Source organism: Meles meles, chromosome 6 (genome assembly GCF_922984935.1).
Source record: "Meles meles chromosome 6, mMelMel3.1 paternal haplotype, whole genome shotgun sequence".
NCBI classification, from domain to species: domain Eukaryota; kingdom Metazoa; phylum Chordata; class Mammalia; order Carnivora; family Mustelidae; genus Meles; species Meles meles.
The window spans coordinates 120,590,175-120,611,866 of record NC_060071.1 but is presented as its reverse complement, the minus strand read 5'-3'; the positions used below and the strand labels follow the sequence as shown (position 1 = coordinate 120,611,866).

General features: G+C 51.9%; 1 protein-coding gene across 1 annotated transcript in view; it reads left to right on the top strand.

Annotated features, from left to right (window-relative positions):
* RIN3 (Ras and Rab interactor 3) overlaps positions 1-21,692 on the top strand; it is a 117,693-nt gene that overhangs the window by 91,350 nt on the left and 4,651 nt on the right. Inside the window, exon 8 of the mRNA XM_046008758.1 lies at positions 15,616-15,747. Within this exon, the coding sequence (XP_045864714.1) occupies positions 15,616-15,747 (132 nt within the window). The remainder of the gene's footprint in view (positions 1-15,615; positions 15,748-21,692) is intronic.

Here is a 21,692-nt window from a genome sequence, read left to right as displayed (position 1 = left end):
TTCCTTTGTGTTGATTAGGAGAAAGTTCTCTATGAGTATGTTTGGGCCGCTATAACAAGTGTCACAAAGCAGGTGGCTGAAACAACATTGTCTCACACTTCTGGAGGCTGGGGGTGGGAGAGCAAGGTGTCACAGGGTCGTGCTCCCTCTGAAGGCTCGAGGGGAGGCTGTGTTCTAGGCCTCTCTCCCAGATTCTGGTAGTTCCTTGGCTTGTGGCAACACTGTGACGTTCTCTTTGTGTGTGTGTGTGTGTGTGTGTGTCCAAACTTCCCATTTTTTGAGGCCATCAGGCATATTGGATGAGGGGCCCCCCTCCCTGCTCCAATATGACCTCATCCTAACTGATGACATCCACAGTGACCCTATTTCCAAATAAGGTCACATTCCCAGCAACCAAGAGTTCAGACTTCAACTTAAGAATTTCAGAGGGACAGAAATCAATGTATAAGGGCCACTCCAATCAGTTCACATTTTTTATTGCTCAGCAGCACAGCTCGGCAGTGATGCTGATGAGGGGTGGGGAGCATATCTGACCTTGTCTGTACCTGACCTTGCCTGGGCCTGACCTTGTCTGGGCTGTCTCGTGGGGCCGTGGCCAGAGGGGCTTGTTTGGAGGCTGGCTGGGCTACGAGGGCCTTGCTCGAATGTTGGGTGGTAGCTTGGCTCTTAATGGGCCAGGAATATGGGTTACGGGGCCACATATTTCTTTTCTCTCCAGCAGGTTAGCCTGGACCTGTACCCATGGCTATTTTCGGGGTCCAAGGCCTCACTGGCACAACGCCACTCAGACGTATTTCACTGGTGTGTTTACTCACAAGACCAGCCCAGATTCTAGGGATAAGGAACCTTGCTTGATGGGAAGAGCTGCAAAGTAACATAGCAAGGGACACAGATGTAGGGAAGGGAATTGTTGGGGCCATTCATAATCAGTTTACCACAGCGCTCCTCTAGGCAGAGAAGAATGGGCATGACAGCACCATGGGGCACATCTTAGTGCACAACTTAGTGAACAGAATGGTGACTGGATTTCATGCCCTGATCACCTCTTCACCTGGATGCCCTTGTTTAGTGAGCAACCTGTGTGACTGTACATGACAGCCGTGGTAATGGAGAGTGGAAAGATTGTGACGTCAGTTGCCACACAGACTTGGGTTTCAATTCCTGATCTGTAGCTTACTATCTGTGTGACCTCGAATGATTTACTTAACCCCTTAAATCCCAGTTTCCTCACCCAAAGAAGCTGTTATACAAAGGGGACACTCAGACCCTTAATGGTTCAGAAGCCATACTCGGTCACTTCTGAATATTAGAAGCAACATATGTAAAATGTCCACCTCATTGCACAGTACATTGTAGGCCCAGCCAATGCTGGCTGTTTTAGGACAAGGATTCTCTCCATCTGCCTTGGAGAAGAGCAGGCACGTTTGGCCACAGGCCAGCAAAAAGCAATTGAGGGATGGTGCAAGGCCCCCTCCCCCAGGAAAGCTCCCTCACAGACCTGGTACAGTCCACAATTCCAAGTGGGACTCACCCTTTTGGGTTACACGGACCTGCATCCGATCTCAATCTTAGAAGGAGAATTGTTCCCTGAGAGCAGATTCCATGTCAAGTTAGAACTTCTCATTCGCCATTTAGCAGAATGTTGGAAATGGATTGGGAGAGAGAGCCTTGTAGTGGAGACGGGATGGGGAAGTGGAGATTTCATTATCCTGGGGCAGGTGTCAGGCTTTGAGACGCTGGGTCTTATGCCATCTGGAGCTCAGAGAGCCGTCCAGCATGTGAACTCCACCGCCAAGTATATTCCTTTAAAATCGCCAAAGATGGGGCGCCTGGCTGGCCCAGTGGGTTAAAGCCTCTGCCTTCGGCTCAGGTCATGATCCCAGGGTCCTGGGATCGAGCCCCCCATCCGGCTCTCTGCTCCGCAGGGAACCTGCATCCTCCTCTCTCTCTCTCTGCCTGCCTCTCTGCCTAGTTGTGATTTCTGTCTGTCAAATAAATAAAATATTAAAAAAAAATAAATAAAACCTCCAAGGAAGTAAGATGAGGGGCAGCAAGAGCCTGCAGAACCCCAGGCTCTCACAACACTCTCAGTCCCAAGGGTGTGGAGACCTGGGGCGGCGCCCGGAGTGCCTCCCAGCAGCAGTGGGAAGCTCAAGGTTAAGACCGGGTTGTGGCATGGCAGAGGGCTGGCCAGTACCTTTCCAGACCTCCTCAGAGTGAGAAGCAAGCCAGATCTGCAGCACCGGGGGGGAGGTTCGGGGTGCCCTGCACGGTGTGGGGAGGGGGCAGCAGTAGAGCTGGACCGAGCCAGACAGGAGACAGAGCCCCGAAGGACCCTTTGCTGCAAGCAGCCTCAAAGAGACACCAAGCAGGCCGGCCTGGGACCTCGGAGGGACGTGAAGGGAAAGATCCAGGGTTCCTTCCCAGCTCTGTGACTGTATTCTGGTTACTTAGGTGCTTGGAGCCTCAGTTTCCCCCTTAAACAGCACAGCCATACCCTATAAGGTGGGCCTTATGGTGGGGGGCACTGTTGTGAGATTCAATTGCAAATTTACACCTAATGCAGCAGCTGGTACTAAATCAGGACAGTTACCTTCCTTTGTCTGAACTTCTAATTGGGGGAATCTTTTTCCTCTGGGGCTGTGCCAGGTCTGAAGGTAAAATCAAGGCCAAGGGCTCTACCGACCCTGAGGCATCATCAGGGAGACAATTTGGGACCTAAAAGGAAAATTCCATTCTCATTGAGTCCTAGTTTACTCAGAAGCATTGGGCTTCCTACAATTCTTTTGTTCTTTTATTGTTTTAAAGATTTATTTATTTATTTGAGAGAGAGAGAATGTGTGTGTATGAGTGGGGGCAGGGCAAAGGGAGAGGGAGAGAGAATCTCAAGCAGATTCCACACTGAGTGCATGAGTCTGACACGGGGTTTGATCCCAGGACCCAGAACGAAAGCCAAGAGTCAGATGCTTAACCGACTGAGTCACCCAGGGACCCCTGCAGTGCTTTTAAACACCCAGGCCCTTGGCTGTGACTTCAAACGCCATCATTCTTGCTGATGGTGAATTGACTTACTGAAAACTTAGCAGAGAGCAGGGAATGGGGGAGGGAATGGCTAATTTGGAGGGAAAAGGAAAGGAAAGCAAGGTCTTAGCTAGAGCAGACTGCGCAAGCGAAGCCCAGGAAAGAGCAGAGATGAACAAGGGGCCTCAGGGTTTCCCTGTCCTCGCGGGAGGGAGGGAGGCTGGATTCTCTCAGCCCAGAAATTCAGGCAGGGGCTAGAGCTTGGTGGGAAGATTCCCCACTGGGAACGGATGGGTTTCTCATCAAGGAACAGTGTATTCTCCTCCCACTGCTGGGGGAGCACTGGACTCTGAGTCCAAGGGCTTCCCATCTCACCGCTGCCATGAGCAGCAGGTGGGGGCTGCCCCCACTCGAGCGTCTGCTTCTTCACCTGGGAGGGAGCAGCTTCTGCCAAGGAGAGCAGGGGTCTTGGGGTTCCATCACATGACCTGGGCTTGAAGTTCAGCTTCGGTGCTGTAGCCTCTGACATGAATCTCATGGGGCCTCCATGGGTGTTTAAAATGGGGATGAGAGGATGGGCTCGTGGGGAGGGTGTGGAAAACATCAGAACTGTGTAGGCCTCAGGAGGTACTGATCTCCTCAACTTTGGTTCTCTCAAAACAGCCTGGGCATGCCTCTCAGGGCTGTTTCAAGGATCAGATGCAATCAGATATGTGTGTGAGTGTCTAACATGTGAGGATCCAGGAACAGCTGCCTCCCCACCACAGCGGTTTCCATGCTGGGTTCCCCGGGGTACCCCTCGGGCTACTAAAGGGACACAGCACAGGCAGGGCCACACCCCTGCCTGTCCCTTCTTACACATGGAGTTCAGTGTGGGAGTTTGTTTGAAATAACCAGTTCTGCTGCTAAATATTTTAGCTTTTAATTAATTAATTATTTAATTGAGCCAGAGTGGGTGGGGAGGGGGCAGAGCGGGAGAGAGAATCTGAAGCAGGCTCCATGCCCAGAGCTAATTTCAGGGCACTGAGCTCAAGACCTGTGTGGAGACCAAGGGTCAGACGCTTAACCGGCTGAGCCACCCACGTGCCCCCACAAATATTTTAGCTTTTAAACCTTCATTTGGAAACAACTTCGGACTTCATAAACTTTAGGAATAGAAATACTGCATTAAAATAGGAAGAGCCACATGCCATTTGTGGATTGATAATATCTTATTTCATTCACTTTATCATTTACATCCTGTCTGTGCATACGTAATACATCTCCTGAATCGTCTGAGGGTGCGGGATATATATCTTGGCCCTTAACCCCCTAAACACTTTTTTAAGAATGGGGATATTCTCTTGCATAACCACAGGAATGCTGTCCTCTTTGTAAATTGACGTTGACAGGATTTTTTTTTTAAGATTTTATTTATTCATTTGACAGAGACACAGCAAGAGAGGGAACACAAGCAGGGGGAGTGGGAGAGGGAGAAGCAGGCTTCCCGCCGAGCAGGGAGCCCGATGTGGGGCTCGATCCCAGGACCCTGGGTTCATGACCTAAGCCGAGGGCAGAGGCTTAACGACTGAGCCACCCAGGCACCCTGATAGATATTTTTACCCAAGGCGCCATCTGTATTCCAGGCTGTCCCTGGAGCTAATATAGTCGTTGCTGGCATTTCCTCCTCCTGTTCATTAAACAGGCCAGGGTCAGGTGTGCAATTAGTTGTTTGGTGTCTTTTACTTCCTTTAACCTGGAACATTTCCACGGCTTTTTTTTTTTTTTTTTTTTTTTTTTTAATGTCATTGATCTCTTAAAGGAATACAGGTTTCCCTCCCCACCCCCCACCTTTGGTTCTTTTTTAATGAGAGTTCCTCATTTTGTGTTTGTCAGATGTTTCCTCGTGATTAGATTGAGGTTATGCATTTTCTGCCGGATCCCGACTGACTCTTGTTTTTTCTTTTTAAAGATTTTATTTTATTTATTTGGCAGAGAGAGAGCACAAGTAGGCAGAGAGGAGGGCAGAGAGAGAGCGGGACAGAGGGAAGCAGGCTTGCTGCTGAGCAGAGAGCCCGATGCAGGGCTCGATTCCAGGACCCTGAGATCATGACCTGGGCCCAGGTAGCGGCTTAACCCACTGAGCCACCCAGGCGCCCCTCCCGACTGACTCTTAAAGTCTCTTCTGACTTTGACATTCCGTGACCTTAGGACCAGGCCCTCTTCCCGAGGCCTTCAGCTCCCACCTCCCTTCTGCCGGAAGCTTCCAGCGACTTGCTGCTCAAAGTTGGACCCACTGAAAGCAGAACACAGCCCTTCCCTCCCTCCCTCCTCCACCCCTACCCCAGTGACCTCCCTCCTTTCCAGGGCTGAGGCCCCACCTACGTGTCTCTGAGCCATTATGGGACACTGGCCAGAGCAGCCTGTGGGATCCCCGTGGCCCAGCCGCTGGCAAGCTCTCTGGAGCACTAAAACCACTCAGCTTGGAGACACAGGCCTGAGTTCCCTGGCCGGGCCGTCTCTCCCCAAAGGGCAGGTACTCTCTATGCCTAGGAGGCAAAAGAGCCAGGATTCGAAGCTAGAATTTCCTCACTCCAAAGCCTGTGCTTTTATGACTGTACCCAGCAGCCAGCCTGGGGACTGATCTCAAGGTTCCTGAATCCCCATCAGGTGCCTCCCCCATGGCAGCAAGTTTAGGGGCCTGTGTCCAGCAGCGCAAGTGTTCACAGAGACAGGTGGCTTTGGCTAGGCACGGCCCTCCCTCCTACAGCAAGGAGCAGACTGGGTTGGTTGCCTGTGGACTTCATGAGGCTTGGGGAAAGCAGTCAGAACTAATAGAATCATTTCTTCTGCTGCTTTCACAAACAAGTCATTCCCACTTTCTAGAATGGTGTCTAAGAACAGACATTCAGGGCTGGCCCTACGGTTAGGGAGAAATAGAGTCAAGTGCGGGAACCCTGCCCTAACATACAAGGAGGAGGAAGGAAGGCAGGAAGGAGGAGTGTGTTGTGTATACATGCGGGATTCTTTCTGAAAGAACATAAAGAACCTTTTGATAAAGAGCAGGCAGCAGGAGGAGGGCAGTGAGGGCCAACAGGCTGCCTTCTTTCTGTGCCTTCAGGAGTCTGTGAAAACTCTGTGATGCTACACTTGACGAGATGGAACCTGGCTCCTGACTCTGGAGACAGGGGGCCCATCAGCCAGGTGGTTAGATGGGAAGGGCCAAATTGGTGGGCTCAGGGTCCTGGACCACCCCGGGGACACTCGCCAGTCACCTCCCTGGCAGACACCACAGAGCCAGCTGGGAATCTGCTGCTGATGCCGGTGGGGACGGAGGCTGAGAGTCGAAGAGGTGGAGGACGGATGCCGAGGGGCCCGAGACATTGACCAGGGGTCCGGAGGATGGAGAGGGAAGTCAGGCTGTTGGTTTTTTAAAAAAATCTTTGTTAAAAAGTCTAACCTGATTTCTGATGACACAAGTCACTAATGTTTATTGGTGAAAAAGTTTGTATTTTGGTGGATTTCTTTCAGCTCTTTTTGAAATAGCTATAGATAAATAGTACGTAGATAATTAGTGGAGGAAATTACTTGCTGCTGTAACAGATAAACCCTCTAGTCTCGTCCAGGGAAAGTCCGTTTCTGACTCCTGTCAGTCTAGTCGAACGCAGGAGGGTGTGGGGGTGGGGCTAGGCTCTGCTCCGCATTCAGGGACTGAGGTGGACTTGGTAATCCTCTGGACACTGAGATCCAGGTGACAGAGAGAGAACACGAGGGCCAGGCCTGGAAGCAAAGCATAACCTTGCTTTTAAATTTTTTTATTATTTTGTTTATATTATTATTTTATTTATATTATATATTGTTTATATTATTTATAATAATTTGTAATTTATTATTTCATTATTTATTTATTTGTATTTATTTATTTGAGAGAGAGCATGCACGGAGAGGGAGGGAGACTCTCAGGCAGACTCCCCGCTGAGCACAGAGCCTGATGTGGAGCCTGATCTCACCACCCTGAGATCATGACCTGAGATCATGAGCCGTAATCAGGTGTCAGACACTTAACTGACTGAGCCACGCAGGTGCCGCCCATAACCTTGCTTTTACATTCCACACCTGCCAGGGGGTTCGGGCCCTCTGAGATGTCATGCTCTGAGGATGAGGACACGTCACCTTCTTGTCTCGCCTCATAGCCGTGTCTGACAGCTCTCACCTGCCAGGAGCCCGCAGACACCATGTTCATCTCTTTCCAACCGCCTTGTCACTGACTCCTCCCAGGCACTTCGGGAGGTGTGGACACTATGGTTGTCCCCGTGGTACAGTCGAGGAAACTGAGGCTCAGCGAGATCGGCCCGCACATTCAGGGTCACACCCGAGCTGGGGAATGGTAGAGAGCTGGAACTTGGATCCAGGTCCTGAGCTGAGCCCCTGCACTGTCCCGCCTCTTCAGGGTGGCGGGAGGCAGGAGACGACCTCAGGGAAGTCAGACCCAAGTCACAGGCGGTCTCATGCCTTTCCCAGCCAGGCTGGGACTTCTGGCTCGCGGGCTCCAAGCCCGTGGCCTGTGGGGTTGGACTGACTTGTGGGCTGAGCTCCCCGAAGAGGAACCCAGGGAGCTGGAGTGATCTCCGGGATGCAGTCTTGTTCAAAGCAGAACTGACGCTCAGACAGCATCTGCGACAGCCTGAGTGACCCAACAGGGTAGATGGCGGGGGTTGGGGGGGGGCTCCTCCGTGGGTGGACGGTGGACGGCTGGCTTCTCACTTCTTGTCAGCCGCACCATGCAAGGGTGGGGCCTCCACCAATCGTCCTGCTCCCTGGGCTCCAGGCCTTTCCACCACACAGCCAGGAGCTCAGACCAGACCAGTCGTTCACAGTCTGGTCTCAGAGAGCTCTCTGGAGGCCACAGGCCTAGCTGGGGGCCATTTGCAGGCCACCCCTACTGGGAATCAACCAGAGAAGCCAAGTTCTCTATAAAATAACCCCGCATGAAAGGCTCACCCTGGAAACATACACTGAAAACCTCCTGTTATGGATGCTCTCTATTTCCTCCCGTCCTGTGTTTCTGGCAAATAAATGCATCCAGTCAGCAGTCCCAACTAACCTTTCTGGACGATATGGGTGTTAACCCAGTCCCTGTTTTTTTTTTTTTTTCGTTTTTTTGTTTTAACTTATTTGTGAGAGAGAGAGAGGGAGAGAGAGTGCAAGCAGGGAGAGCAGCAGGCAAAGGGAGAAGCAGGCTCCCCGCTGAACAAGGAGCCGGATGTAGGACTCCATCCCGGGATCCTGGGATCATGACCTGAGCCGAAGGCAGATGCTTTACCAACTGAGCCACCCAGGTGCCCCCACCCCAGTCCCTGTTTTTAAGATGGTCACATTTCAAGAGGGAACACGGAGCACAAGCAAGTGTCCGTCACACAGGGCGGCAGATGACATCCACGCATTCACTTAGCAGGTAGATTTATTAAACACTGACTGCATGCCGAGCGCTGGGGAAGGACTGCACTAGGAGTGGTGCACACAAGGGGGCCCCTGCCCTCACATAGCTTTCATTCTGGTGAGGCCATGCAGGTAATAAATCAGGAGACAGAAGTCTAAACAATGTAATCAGATGCTGAAACCTACTAGCAGGCAGGCTGAAGGGGCCGGGGGTGTCAGAGGAGCTCGCAGTTCTGCGTTGGAAGGTCGGGGGAGGCCTCTCTGAGTTAATGGGTAGTCTCTGTTTTTCCATCCTGCAGTGACAGGCCGGGGAAGACCCATCATGAGGGCACTAACCTGGATGGTGGGAAGTGGGGGGTCTTCAGATAAAACTTTGTAGAGGAAGGAAGTGGCTTTAAGGGAGAATCATAGAGGAGGACAAAGAGCCAAGATATATCACAGCCATGAGCCTTGTCTGCCCCAGGACTATTGCATCAGCCCCTGCTTTCAATAAGAGCCAGTCAACAGGTTTGGAAGGACAATTACAGTAAGAGGATACACCTTTCATCTCTCTTGATCAGGAGTCTGCAAAACACAGCTTGCGGGTCAACTCTGGCTCCCAAGTTGATTTTGTAAATAAACTCATTGAAACAGCAGCATCTGCTCACTCACACGGTGTCCGTGGCTGATTTCGTTATAGCCGCCAAGTTGAGTAGTTGGGACGGAGACGAAGTGGCCCTCTTAAAAAAAAAAAAAATCATTACCACCTAGTGCTTTCCAGACCCCTCTTTTTAGGTAATTCCTCCCAGATGACAAAACCTAATTTTTAATCCAGCCACTCACCTGATGCTCCCCACAATCCCGCGTGACAGTCTGAGTGAATGTTATTATTATTCCCAGTTTTCAGATGAGAATACTGAGGCACAGAGTGAGCGGCCCCAGGTCACACAGCTGGCGGGGTTGGGGGCCCCCTAATGCAGTGCTCCCCGCAGTCTACATGACTCCGGTGAGCACGTTCAGCTCATTTGTTTTTAATCAGAACTCTCTTCCAAAACCTGCTCCCCAGTGAAACAGGCATACAGCGCCCAGCCAGCTTTTGAAAGTGTGATTGGCTCCCGGCCGTGCCTCCACATGGAAAACAGATGCTATTTGGGCAAACAAAAAAGCAGGAAGTGCCTGCTGTGGCCCCAAGGGGTTTTGGAGCACAGGCTGATGGACATGGTCTCTGATCCGTGCAAGGCAGATGTCCAAGCCCAGGACAGTCATTTGGAACTATGCTTCCGCATCCCAAGGGCGCTGCCTGTCACCTGCTGTGCGTGGGCTGAGCTCATGCCTCAGGCTCCTGGCGAAGGAGAATGAGGCCCTAACTCCCCCCGGAATATCAGGGAGGATCCGGTGCATTTCAGCGATGCTCGAAGCTTCTGTTTGTCTTCAAGTCACTAGCAGGTTAGAGAGCCCGTGAGCCCGTCACAGAGAGACCCAGATTCCCGTCACAGCTCCACTACTGGGACACCAGCTGCGGGGCTTTGAGGAAAGTTCTCTGGACCTCAGTTTGCTCACGGTGAGATGGGGCTTGGTGAATCCAAGCCCACGGGTATGCTGAGTCAGTCAGCTGGTCATGGGACAGGGCTAATCGCGCGCCTCTCTCCCTGCCTCCGTGTTCACACTGGTAGCTTGAAATGGGCCACTGTGGCAATATTTAAACTGTAGGAATTGGCAAACCCTGCAATCAGAGCTTATTCTTTCCCTTCGGAGAGCCGGTTGGTGGGCATTTCCCAGCACACCACTGCCTAAGACCCACAGCGGCTCCTAGTCTCCTTGATCATGGCCCCAACCAGGGGCATGACAGAGTGGATGCCAGCAGGAACACACGTGTGGCTCGGTTCAGTCCGCTGTCAGTGTCTAACATCCCAAGCCCTGAGCTGGGGACTGGGAAGGGCAGAGCCTCCAACAGGTTAAGAGGCTTGCCCCAGCTTACCCAGCCCCCATCCCTGCCCTCGGGGAGCTCACCGTCCAAGGAAAAGGGCTCTGAACTAGTCAAGGTGTTTGGGAGCTAGAGCAGGAAGTGTCCAGTTGTGCGTGAAGATGTGGGAGAGGGCAAGGAGAAGTTTGTAAGGGAGAGCTCGGGAGGGTGTCCCGGGCAGAGGGAACTGGGTGTGCAAAGGCACAAGGATTGAAAGTGCCTTTGGAGTTCAGGGAGCGGCCCATGATTCTGCACAGAGGAATGTTTTGTGGGAAGGTGATGAAGGCAGAATGTCGTTCTGAGTTGGAAGTTGGAAAGTAGAGCGTAGAATAAGCACCAGTAGCTGGGGCAGCCCAGGAGGGCTCCGTGGAGGAGGTGGAATGTGAAGAAGGAATGCTGAAGTAGCAGGAACATGGGATCCTGCGTAAGAAGAAGTTGCATTCAAGTCCTGGTTCACCGCATCCTAGCCGTGTGACCTCAGGCAAGTAGCTTACCTTCCCCGCGGCTCACTTCCCCTCATCGGTAAAGTGGGCACAATTGAATCTAATCCACTTCACAGGGTTGTTTTAGGAATCACTGGTATAATGTTTATAAAATACGCTTTGCATTTTTAGAGTGTCCCACAAATGTTGGTGCTGGGTGGGAGATAGAAGGTTGAGGCCTGTAGAAGGCAAGGAGAAGCCAGGTGACTGTGGCCAGTCCCGAGGGCCTGGAATGCAGGTGACCCATTCTGAAGCCGTCGACTAGATGATGTGGCTAGAAGAGAGTAGAGTCAGGCGTGCTGGACAGGTGTTTATGGGTCTAACCGTGGAAGGCCTTGAATGTCAGGCAAAGGGATCTAGACTTGATTCTCTAAGCAGTGGGGAAGCATTGATGGGTTCTTGAGAAATACAGAGTGCCCCAGAGTCAGGGGGTACTTCCAGGACTTGCATCCTGGGATTGGGGGCAGGGGCCTCCTTGACAGAAATGGGAAGCTTCCCAGCAAGGGCTGGTTTCTAGGACATGATGAAACACTTGGCTCGGGCCAGGTGTGGGAAGGACTCGAAGGTCTCTGTAGAGGCCCGCCGGAGCCGGGGAACAGTGCTGGGAACCCAGCTTCCCGCTCACCTCTGCTGTGCCCCACGCTGTGTGCTGCAGGGACAAAGAGGGGATGCTCACGGGTAGTTGGAGGGACAGTTACAGGATCACGGGAACCCAGTAATGGGGTGGCTGAACAGAATGTGCTGTGAACCAAGGAGATGTGCCCCAAAGCCCTTCCTGAGCATCGGCCAGGATTCTCGGGAAGAGCACAGGGAGAAGAAGAAGGAACAATTTTGCATCCCTGCAGAGCACAGAGCCACCATCCGGAGGGCCTCTGAGTCCCATACCTAGGGCCAGAGCTGGACCCTCCTTCTTGCTGAAGGTCACCAGCCCCTCAAGCAGAGCTTCTCGCCCTTGGCACTGTAGATGTCTGGGGCCCAGTACGTCTTTAGGATGCAGGGCTCTCCTGGGTATCATAGGCTGCTTGGTGGCATCCCTGGCCTTGGGGCCCGGAGCACCCCTGTTCTGATGTGACCCCCAAACAGTGACTCCAGACATGACCCAGTGACCCCCGAAGGGAAACTTGGGCTGGTAGTGAACCGCTGTTGGAAAGCACAGTAGCTCACCTGATTATATTCCTCGGTGAGTTATTAACACGATAGCAAGCAGAAATTGGTGTTCTAGAAGCCTGGTGAAATTCCATCAGCTCTCAGCCAGCGGGGGAGTTAGAGGTGAATTTCCAAAGGCACAGGACTGTGTCCCATCAGTTCCCATCTCATAACTCAGACCAGAGAGGACTCGCCTGTGGGCCAGGATTCTAATAATTAAATTATCAATATGAAAAACAATTCCCGGCACAAAATCTTGCTCCAGGAACCTTTAAGTTGTGTCTCAGGCTTATAAAGATTTAGGGCAAAGCTTTCCTTCTCCAAAATAGACTCATTTGGTACAGGGAGGGGACAGGAACCTTCCCCTGGAAGGGGAAGAATGATTTTTTTAGCAGGCATTTTCCACGGGAGCATGTGGGAGCCCTCTGGGTATATCTTCATATAGAATTCTCACCAAAATCCCATAGCGTGTTGTGTGATCTGCGTGTTGTCACATCATGCATGACTAAAAATCAGGTTCAGAGAGGTATAGCGGTTGGCCCGGGGTCACACAGCTGAGGCTCATGCTCTGGGTCTGACTGTATGTGTTACCAACCCCTCCAGCCTGTTTATTTCACGGATGGAAAAACTGAGGTCCCTTGAGAAAGCAGAACAGAGATGTCAGTAACAGCTCGCTTTTCTGTAGCACTTTGCAGGTATGGGACACTCTTGTATTTTCTCATCTTATTTTCTTGAAAACCCTGGAAGGCCATCAGGACTGGTGTTGCTGGTCCCATTTTGCAGATGTAGGAACGGAGTATGGCCAGGAAGCTGGCCACAAGGCACAGTGTTCTCCGGAAAACCAAGCAAGGACAAGTTGTGAGCCAAAGGGGCACCCCTTGGACAGACATTATCGGACACCCCAGGGCTGTCCGGGGGTGTGTCTTGGAGGACATGGGAGGAGGGGCTGGTCTGGTGTGTGCTGGAGAGGTGTGACATGGGGATCCCACCAGAGCAGTGCTCGATCGCACCCTTCAGGGGTGACCCAGCGCCACAAGAGGGTACCCCAGTGCCCTAAGAGGGTGCCTGCCTGCTTGGACTCCAGCAGCGGGACAGAACGCCACCGGAGGGGCTGCTGAATTCAACACAGAGCTCTCCCGCTCCTTTCAAAACCTCTTTCACGCTGTTTCTCTTACTCATATCTTTCTGGTCCCCACTAGAAGCCAGAAAAATCAGATCTTATTACCTGGCCAGGTAGCACCCAAAGAATAAGGTGGTTAGTAAAGAGGGCTTGTGTGAGTGAATGAATGAATGAACTTGAAAGAATGATCAGGTGGGCCTTGGCCGAGCTGTTCTGACCACTCACTGGAAACACTTTCCACTGGGATTTGTAGCTCAAGTTCTGGAAGTGTTAGGACATGGCCCAGACTGCTGATCTCAACAAAACGGGGTTGATTCCCCTCTCGGGTACCTGCAGTGTGGTGCGACTCCGCTCCTCTCTTGGCCCTTCCTCATCCTCAGGGCCTTTTCCTCTGCAAAACAATGCCTCCTTCTCATAATAGTCACAGGGACTGGAGGGGAGCAGACAGGTCAAGTGATGAAATTCTAACTCCTTTCCCAGAAGCGCTCACCCCTAGCCACATCTTGAGGCAATGCAATGAAAATCTCGAAGTCAACCTAAGACCCTGTGTGGGCCAAAGGAACTTGCCGATCGTGTCCCCCTCGTGAAGCTACATGGGAAATGTTTATGTTAGCCCTAAACCTTAGAGAGATGTCTTTGGGCCCCCGAGAAACTGGTGTGTTTTCTTCTCATGGTCAATGAGAAGCAGGTAACTGATTGTGTTTTCCTCTTCGCTTTGGCCACCGGGAAGCTCAAGGCCAAATTTGCGGCACTAAAGGCTCACTTGCATGGGTCCTTGCTCATTCACATCTCTGTTTTTCCTGGGGCTTACAGTTCTTCTGGTAATTTAGAGTTCTCCTGACATTTTTATTCAGATTTTACTGTTTGCTCCTATGCCGACAGTCACCCAACTCCTTTGTAAAACGTGTCAAGTAGCAATACATCTTTGAAAGAACTGTAATTGCGTGGCATATGTTTGAACCGATTATTAATCTCACCCAAGACACAAAGGGCAGCAGCCATGGGATGGATCTTTCTAGAGTTCTCCTGTCACCTCCAGCTGAGTCTGGGGGCTCTGTGTGGCCATTCCCCGCTGTGCAAAGCTGCTCAGCCAAGCTTTCCTTCTCCCCAGTGCACTCAGAGGTATGCCAAGATGCCAACTGAGGGACCCAGCGGATTCTGTCCTTGTAGGAATTCTTCCCCTCCATGGCCAGCCTTTGACTTTGCATTGCCAAACAGTCAGTCTCCAGAGCCAGCCCAGAACCACACTGGGAAGGCATCCCTCAGGCCCACCGTCTCGCCCTCCTCTCCTCTCCAAGGCATCTGTTACCATCAGATGCTCTAAGCCATGTGACCATTTTCCACAAAACGGCAGAAGTGATGGGTTATTCCTTTTCCTTTTTTTTTTTTTTTTAAGATTTTATTCATTTATTTGAGAGAAAAAGAGAGAGAGAGCACGAGCAGGGGGCGGGGAAATGGAGAAGCAGGCTCCCCACCGAGCCCGACACAGGGCTCCATCTCAGGACCCCAGGATCATGACCTGAGCAGAAGGCAGATGCTTAACTGACTGAGCCGCCCAGGTGCACTGTGTTGGGTTATTCCTTTCAGAGGTATTTACATTTTAAAAGAACCCCCTCTGGAGGGGCGCCTGGGTGGCTCAGTGGGTTAAAGCCTCTGCCTTCAGCTCAGGTCATGATCCCAGGGTTCTGGGATTGAGCCCCGCATCGGGCTCTCTGCTCTGCGGAGAGCCTGCTTCCTCCTCCTCTCTCTCTCTGCCTGTCTCTCTGCCTACTTGTGATCTCTGTCAAATAAATAAATAAAATCTTTAAAAAAAAAAAAAAAAGAACCCCCCTCTGGAAAGGGCCCTGCCGAACCCAGTGGAGTGAAGGTTGAGTGGTAGAATTTCCAACCACATAGTACGGGTGGAGGGAGGGCTTTCTGTTTAGCAGTTGGAAGGGGAGATGTGTGGTGAAAGGGGACAAGGAAACCTCCCAGAATACATCATTACTAGAGAGACAGCTGTTTCTGGGTGGCTCCGTGAATAAGTGTGATATGAACTTGACTGTTGAATAAGCAGCAAGGAGAGGCAGGGACGCCTGGCTGGCTCTGTTGCTGGAGCGTGCAATGCTTGATCTCAGGGTGGTGAGTTCGAGCCCCACGATGGGTGTTGAGATTACTTAAAAATAAAATCTTTAAAAATGAAAAAAATAAAGCAGCAAAGGGCGTTGAGGGGAAAGAGCTGGGCAAGAGGGAGGGGCTGGTTCCTGCCCACTCCAGGGGAGGGTGTCTCTCTCGGTTCCTTCTTCCTAAACCTGGACTGTGTCTCGGACCTCCCTGAGAGGGCTGATCCCAGGTCGCCCCTGTCCTGAGTCCTGAGAAAGCAGTAAGGTTCCTCTTCCAGGGGTGACCATCACTGTCCCAGTAAACCACTGCTCTTCCTCTGGCCAGGGAACAGCTCACACCGAGACCCTCATGCTCACCACCTTCTGCATCGTTTCTCCTCCCAGGGAAGCCCTACGGGGCAGACGACTTCTTGCCCGTGCTCATGTACGTGCTGGCCCGCAGCAACCTCACGGAGATGCTCCTCAACGTGGAGTACATGATGGAGCTCATGGACCCCGCCCTGCAGCTGGGGGAGGGTGAGTCGCCAGCCCCGGCCGGGCTCTGGGCCACCCGCCTGGCCACTGAGCTGGCCACTGAGCCTGACGCATACCACCAGCCTCAGCCAAGCCGAGGGTGCCCTACACAGCCCAATAAGCCCTTCCCGGATGCCAGATTCCACAGAGCCCTGGAGACAAGACACGGGGCCCATGTAGGTGCTGTTCTGGGGGGGTCACAGACAAGTAGGGGAGCTGGGCCAGTCAAGAGATCCCATCACCACTGTTTAACAAATGTTGGAATGATGGGAAGGCCAGAGCATTTGGGAGCCCGTTGCCCAGGCTGTGCAGTCAGGGAAGGCTTCCAGGAGAAGGTGATACCTGAGCTGAGCATTGAAGGGTGGATAGGAGCCAGACAGAGTGGGAAGGGCATTCTTCACAGAGGGAACAGCACAAAAGGCAAGCCTGAAGCAGTGGGTAGACGCATGGAAAGGAGTCTGAGCTGGAAATAATGATCAGTTCTTAGACGGGGGTGGCCCTGGGAGCTGTCGGCCCCTTGCTCATTCAGCCCTGGCCAGGCCCCCCTGTCCGTGAGAGAAGCTTAACGCTATGAACAAGGAGCCCTGCACTCCCCAGTCGGCTGATGGCAGAGTGGTTTGCCCCACCCCACGCTCAGTTTCCCTTCCCCTTTCGCCCTTCCCACCACTTCCCCCCACCCACTTAGCCTTGGCCACTCCTCCACCAGGAATCCCTGAGGTACGGCCCACCCAGACCTCAGCTCTGAGGAAGCCCCGAGATGTCCTGTGAGATGTCCGCCCCAAAGGGCAGAGTGAAACTCTCAGGGCCTGAGTGTCCCCTTTGGGCCTTGTGGTTCTTAAGATAAGCCGGTCTTCTTTGCATCTTGTTTGCAGTTTTAGCGTGTATCTGTCTCGGGGCTGATAGTGTGAAGAGTGTGGTTCTGTGAGTTCTTGGAAACTCAGGGGAGCGTGGAAAGCCTTGAAACTTGCTGTCACATAGAACTTGGACAAGGGCTCTGGGACCTTTGGAACAATGTATTTCTCCTCTTAGTTAAAAATTGTCTGCAGCTGGAATAACTTGTCTTCCAGAGAATGTAGGAATTCAGTGGAAACCAGGCTTCTTTCAGCAGGGATGATCTGCTGCCCAGGGTATCCATCCATCCATCCCTACCCGCCCATCACCCACCACCCATCCATCTCTCCATCGCTCCACCCATCCATCCATGCACCCACATAGCTACTCACCCATATATCCGTCCACCCACCCATTCCTCTATCCATTCAGCACCTACTCGGTGAGTTCCTACCGTGTGCCAGGCTCTTGGACTACGGTGCAAGGCAGGGCAGTCAAGGCTCATAGTCTCATGAGAATGAATGAATGCTCCATTCTGAACCCCACACTTTGGAGCCTCTACCTCAGGCCTTCCTGAGACTTCCTCCTTGATTTATCTGGCCCTGAGCATGCACAGGAAAGCACTACAAGGCTGAAGGTGCAGGCAGAGCCCTCTAGACAACACTGATCTGTCTCTCACTAAGGGGAACAAATAGAAGGGAACGGGAGGTAAGGAGGCTCAGGGGGCTGTGAGCAGAATTGGCTTCCTAGCCCAAACCCGGAGTACCCCAGTTCTTAAGGATTAGCCCTTGAGTAGTATAGCAGTCTGTCCAGAGCTCTCAGCAGGAATATTAGCTGCTATCTTCTGGCTACCTAATTACATAGAACCTCCAAAGGGTAAAACTTCTACATGTCAAAAATTACCATAATAGAAAGATACTTACAGTAAACTAGGGGAAAGTGTTCTACAAACTAGTGCACCAAAAATTAATAGCCTTAATATGTAAAATGCTCTTATAAATCAATAAGAAAAGCACTTAGACTCAGCAGTTACCTGGGAAAAGGCCATATACTCATTCATTCAACAGATATTGATTGAGCTTCTAATTTACACCAGGTGACAACAGGTCTCCTTTCTTGTGAAATTTTATTCCAGTTGGTGGAGGGAGGATGTCAGACTTCAAATATTTAAATTAAACAAATAAACCAAAGAAAACATTTCTCATCTGACACATCTGATGGATATGGAGAAGAAATGAAGTAGGCTAGTGGGATAGCGCAGTGGGGCAGGATATGGCCCAGACGACCACGGAAGGCCCAGAGCAGAGAGCACAGAGTGCCTTCTCTTTACTTCCCGATTTTCAAATTTTCCACAATGAGCACTGCTGCTGGTCTCCCTGGGAAGAAATCACTAACAAATCCTATTAAAGGACTGGCCCCAAGCCCCATAGATTGTTCTCATAGGTTCTCAGAGACAGTGTCCCCAAAAGTCCTTTGAGGGATGGAGTGAGCCTACGGGGCTCTGCCATGCTCTGAGCTGGCTCGTTCTCCAGCGGTGGTCAGCCACGCCCTGGCCACAGTGACTCCTACTCCATACACAGCCTGAGTCCTTGTGGCCAGATGGGGCTATAGGCCAGCTACAGTGCTGAGCAGGGACAGGGCAGGGACATCCTTGGCCCAACGACCCTTTCCTTATGGACTTGGACTCCCCCCCACCATCCTGCCAAGGCCTTTCGGGATCTTCTGTTCCTGAAGCCCACACAGGGTTTGGGTGAGAAAGTCAAGGTCCTTAAGCCAGGAGTGCTGGTCTAGCTGGGCTATGTTGAGCATTTTTGAGACAAGCCAAGTTCAAGTAAACATGGAAAAGTCTTAGCTCACGGTTTCTGACCCAAGTCTGCCTGAATACACTACAGCCTCTTTCAAACTGAAGGAGTCAGTCTCTGGCCCCACGGGAAGATTTCTAAGGACTCCAGGAGGTGTTTGCTGGGAGTAAAGATGCAGGCGGGCCATGTCTTTTTTTTTTTTTTTTTAAGATTTTATTTATTTATTTGACACACAGAGATCACAAGTAGGCAGAGAAGCAGGCAGAGAGAGAGAGGAGGAAGCAGGCTCCCCGCTGAGCAGAGAGCCCCATGGGGGGCTCAATCCCAGGACCCTGGGGTCATGCCCTGAGCGAAGGCAGAGGCTTTAACCCAAGGCACTGCCTGTGGCTCCTCCCAGCAGCCCTGTACCGCCCCCCAGCGGTGACAGACCCTGCCCGTGGCAGCTGAGGGCCCCAGGACACACTGTATGTAATGCTGCACAAACCAGGAGGCCTCCCTGCACCTCTCTTTGTTCCTGCCTTGAGAGCCAAAGTGGGAAGTCACAGCACCCAGTACAGGCCCTGGCTTACAGGTGTTGGCCGCCCGGTAGTGAGACAGTGTGGGGGTCTCCAGCTGGGGCAGGGTCTTCACCCCGTCAAGTCTTACAGCTGGCAGGCCTCCATCTAGAAGTATCTGGACCTAGGGGCAGAGGGACAGAGCCCGGCCAGGGCGGGAGGGCAGTGTTCCTGAGTGTCCCCAGCTTTGCCTTCTGTCCTAGCTGGCTGGTGGCACACAGGTGCTCCATCCCTTAAGCCCCTAAGTCTCCAGTAAGAAGAGGCTGCCTAGAGGGGAAGGGGAGGCAGAGCCCCTGCCCTTGGTGCTCCGAGGAGCTCTGAGATGCCTGGGGCAAGGGCCCATCCTTGCTCCCCTGTAAGAGGAGAACACAGGTGTGATAAAAAGAGTTTTGCAGGCTGGATTTCCGTCCAGGTTTTGCCTCTGATTGGCTGAAGACCTTGGACATGTCACTTCTCTGGCGAGGCAAAGTGCACGTGCCGGGGTAGATTTGGTGTTTTCAAACTCTGGGCGCTCCAGCATGCTCCTTTCAGTGAAGGCTTGCCAGTCTGATTCTGTGCTCTCTGAGACCCATGTTCTTTCAGCTTCTTCCGGGTGCTGCTAATTTGGTAAAAGACCAGTGATTGGGTCCCAGTTTCTTTGCAGCAGGCTTATCAGGCATGGGAGATCAGGGACTTCCTATAACAAGTAGAGGGGGTCTGAATGCTGGGCGGATGGGACCCAGGCTCCCGTCTAGCCTCCCTCTGCAGCTCCCACTGCTCTGGGCACTCAAGGTCAAATGGGAGACCCAGGCAGCTCTGGGCACCTGGTGGGAACCTGCTCAAAATCCAGACCTCTCCTAGAAGCTCCCTCCTGGACATCTTTGCCCATGTCCCCTCCGCACTCTGACTGACGGCTGGCCATGCTGTACAAATATCTTAATAGGGGTCCTGAGTTTTCTCCATCAAAGGACAACACTCTCCCCAAAGGGAACAACCAGCTCCCAATCTCATGGTTGGGGGGGGTCGCCTGCCACCTAGTGGTCCTGGTGGGTACTGCATGGCATTGCCCCAAGTCAAAGGGAAGCTGGCTGCAAGAGGGTGAGATTCCCACCCCGCCGCGCCCCGCCCCCGGCATCTTTCTGCCTTAGGTCCCCTAACCGCCTGCGTTATTGACACCTTAAAGTCGTGCACTTGACAGTATTCATCTCACTTAACTTTTCACAGCATCCTGGGAAAAGTAAATGAGGAAACAGGCATAAAGAGGACAGTAACTCCCCAGAGATCCCAGGACCTGGGAGGCACACCAGCTAGAGAGGGACGCTGGGGACAGCCAGGTCTGGCGGCCCCAGGGAAGGGTTTGGGCATAGTTGGCTTTAAGCTAGACTGGAAAGGGAGACACATGAGTGGTTTTGTGGCTGGCTCTTCTCCGATAAGGAATACCAACCCAGGTTCTAGGTTAGCTTTGACATGAGCATCACACCTTCCCCAGCCAGGCTGTGAACTTTTTTCCCATATTGGTGTGGAATTTGTAGTCATCCAATGTAACAGGAATGCTTGGGGCTGCGGATAACTCACGATGTAACTAATAACGGTTTAAAAGTCGGGGGGGGGGGCACCTGGGTGGCTCAGGCAGTTAGGCGTCTGCCTTCAGCTCAGGTCATGATCTCAGGGTCCTGGGATGGAGTCCCACATCAGGCTCCCAACTCAGCAGGAAGTCTGCTTCTCCCTCTCCCTATGTGATCTTTCTTGCTTTCACTCTGTCTCTAATAAATAAATAATTTTTTAAAAAAAGAAAGAAATCATAGGAGAAGCAACTGATGATGATGGCAGCTTTTAGTCCTGTCATCAGGAAATCCGGGACACACCTCTTTCCATTGTTCTGTAGGATGTGAGCCTTTGTCTTTGTGCCTGTCACCTCTGATCTGCAGACAGCACTGTGCCCCGGGCTCACCTCTATGTTCCAGGCAGGAGGAAGGAGGACAGGCAAAACCCAAGACCATAGCAACCCTTTCAAAAGACTTTCCTCGAAGGTCCTCCCACCACCAAGGATTTCCACTTATGTCTAAGTTACCAGAATGGGGTCCCCTGCCCTCTACTCCGAGCTGCAAGAGAGTCTGGGAAGTGAGCATTTTTAGTTAATTGTTCCTTCCCTCCCAAAAGTTGAGTTCAGTTATTCAGAAAAAAAGAGAAGATGGGATTTGCTTTAGTCACTACGAGAATCAGCCTCATGTCAGAAATCTGTGTCCTGGGGGTGCCTGGGGGGCTCAGTCGGTTAAGCGTCCAACTCTGGATTTCAGTGCAGGTCACAGTCTCAGGGTTGTAGGATCAAACTCCTCGTCGAGCTCTATGCTCAATGCGGAGTCTGCTTGTCCCTCTCCTTCCCACTCTGCCCCCCCCCTTGCAAATAAACAAATAAATAAAAAACCAAGAGGAGAAATTCTTGTCCCAGCCCCTAAAGGGCTTGAGAAGGAGCCCTGGGAAGTGGGAAGGAGGCCCATGGAAGAGCCATATGACCTTGACCAAGCCACCCTCCATCTCTCTAAAGTGACAGGGCTCAGCGTGGTCAGTGCTTTGCAAACCTTTTAACTCAAATCCCTAGCAAGCTCAAAAGAGTGAACTTCTAAGCATCTATGCAAATAATTGCCTTTTATCTTAAAAACTCATGTAAATTTTGCTGACTGAAGTATCTCAACACTTAAATTACCTTTGGAAACACTTGTGAATTAACTTAAGAAGTGAAAAGGAGCAGAGAAATGAATTTGAATTTTTTACTTCCCTTAAA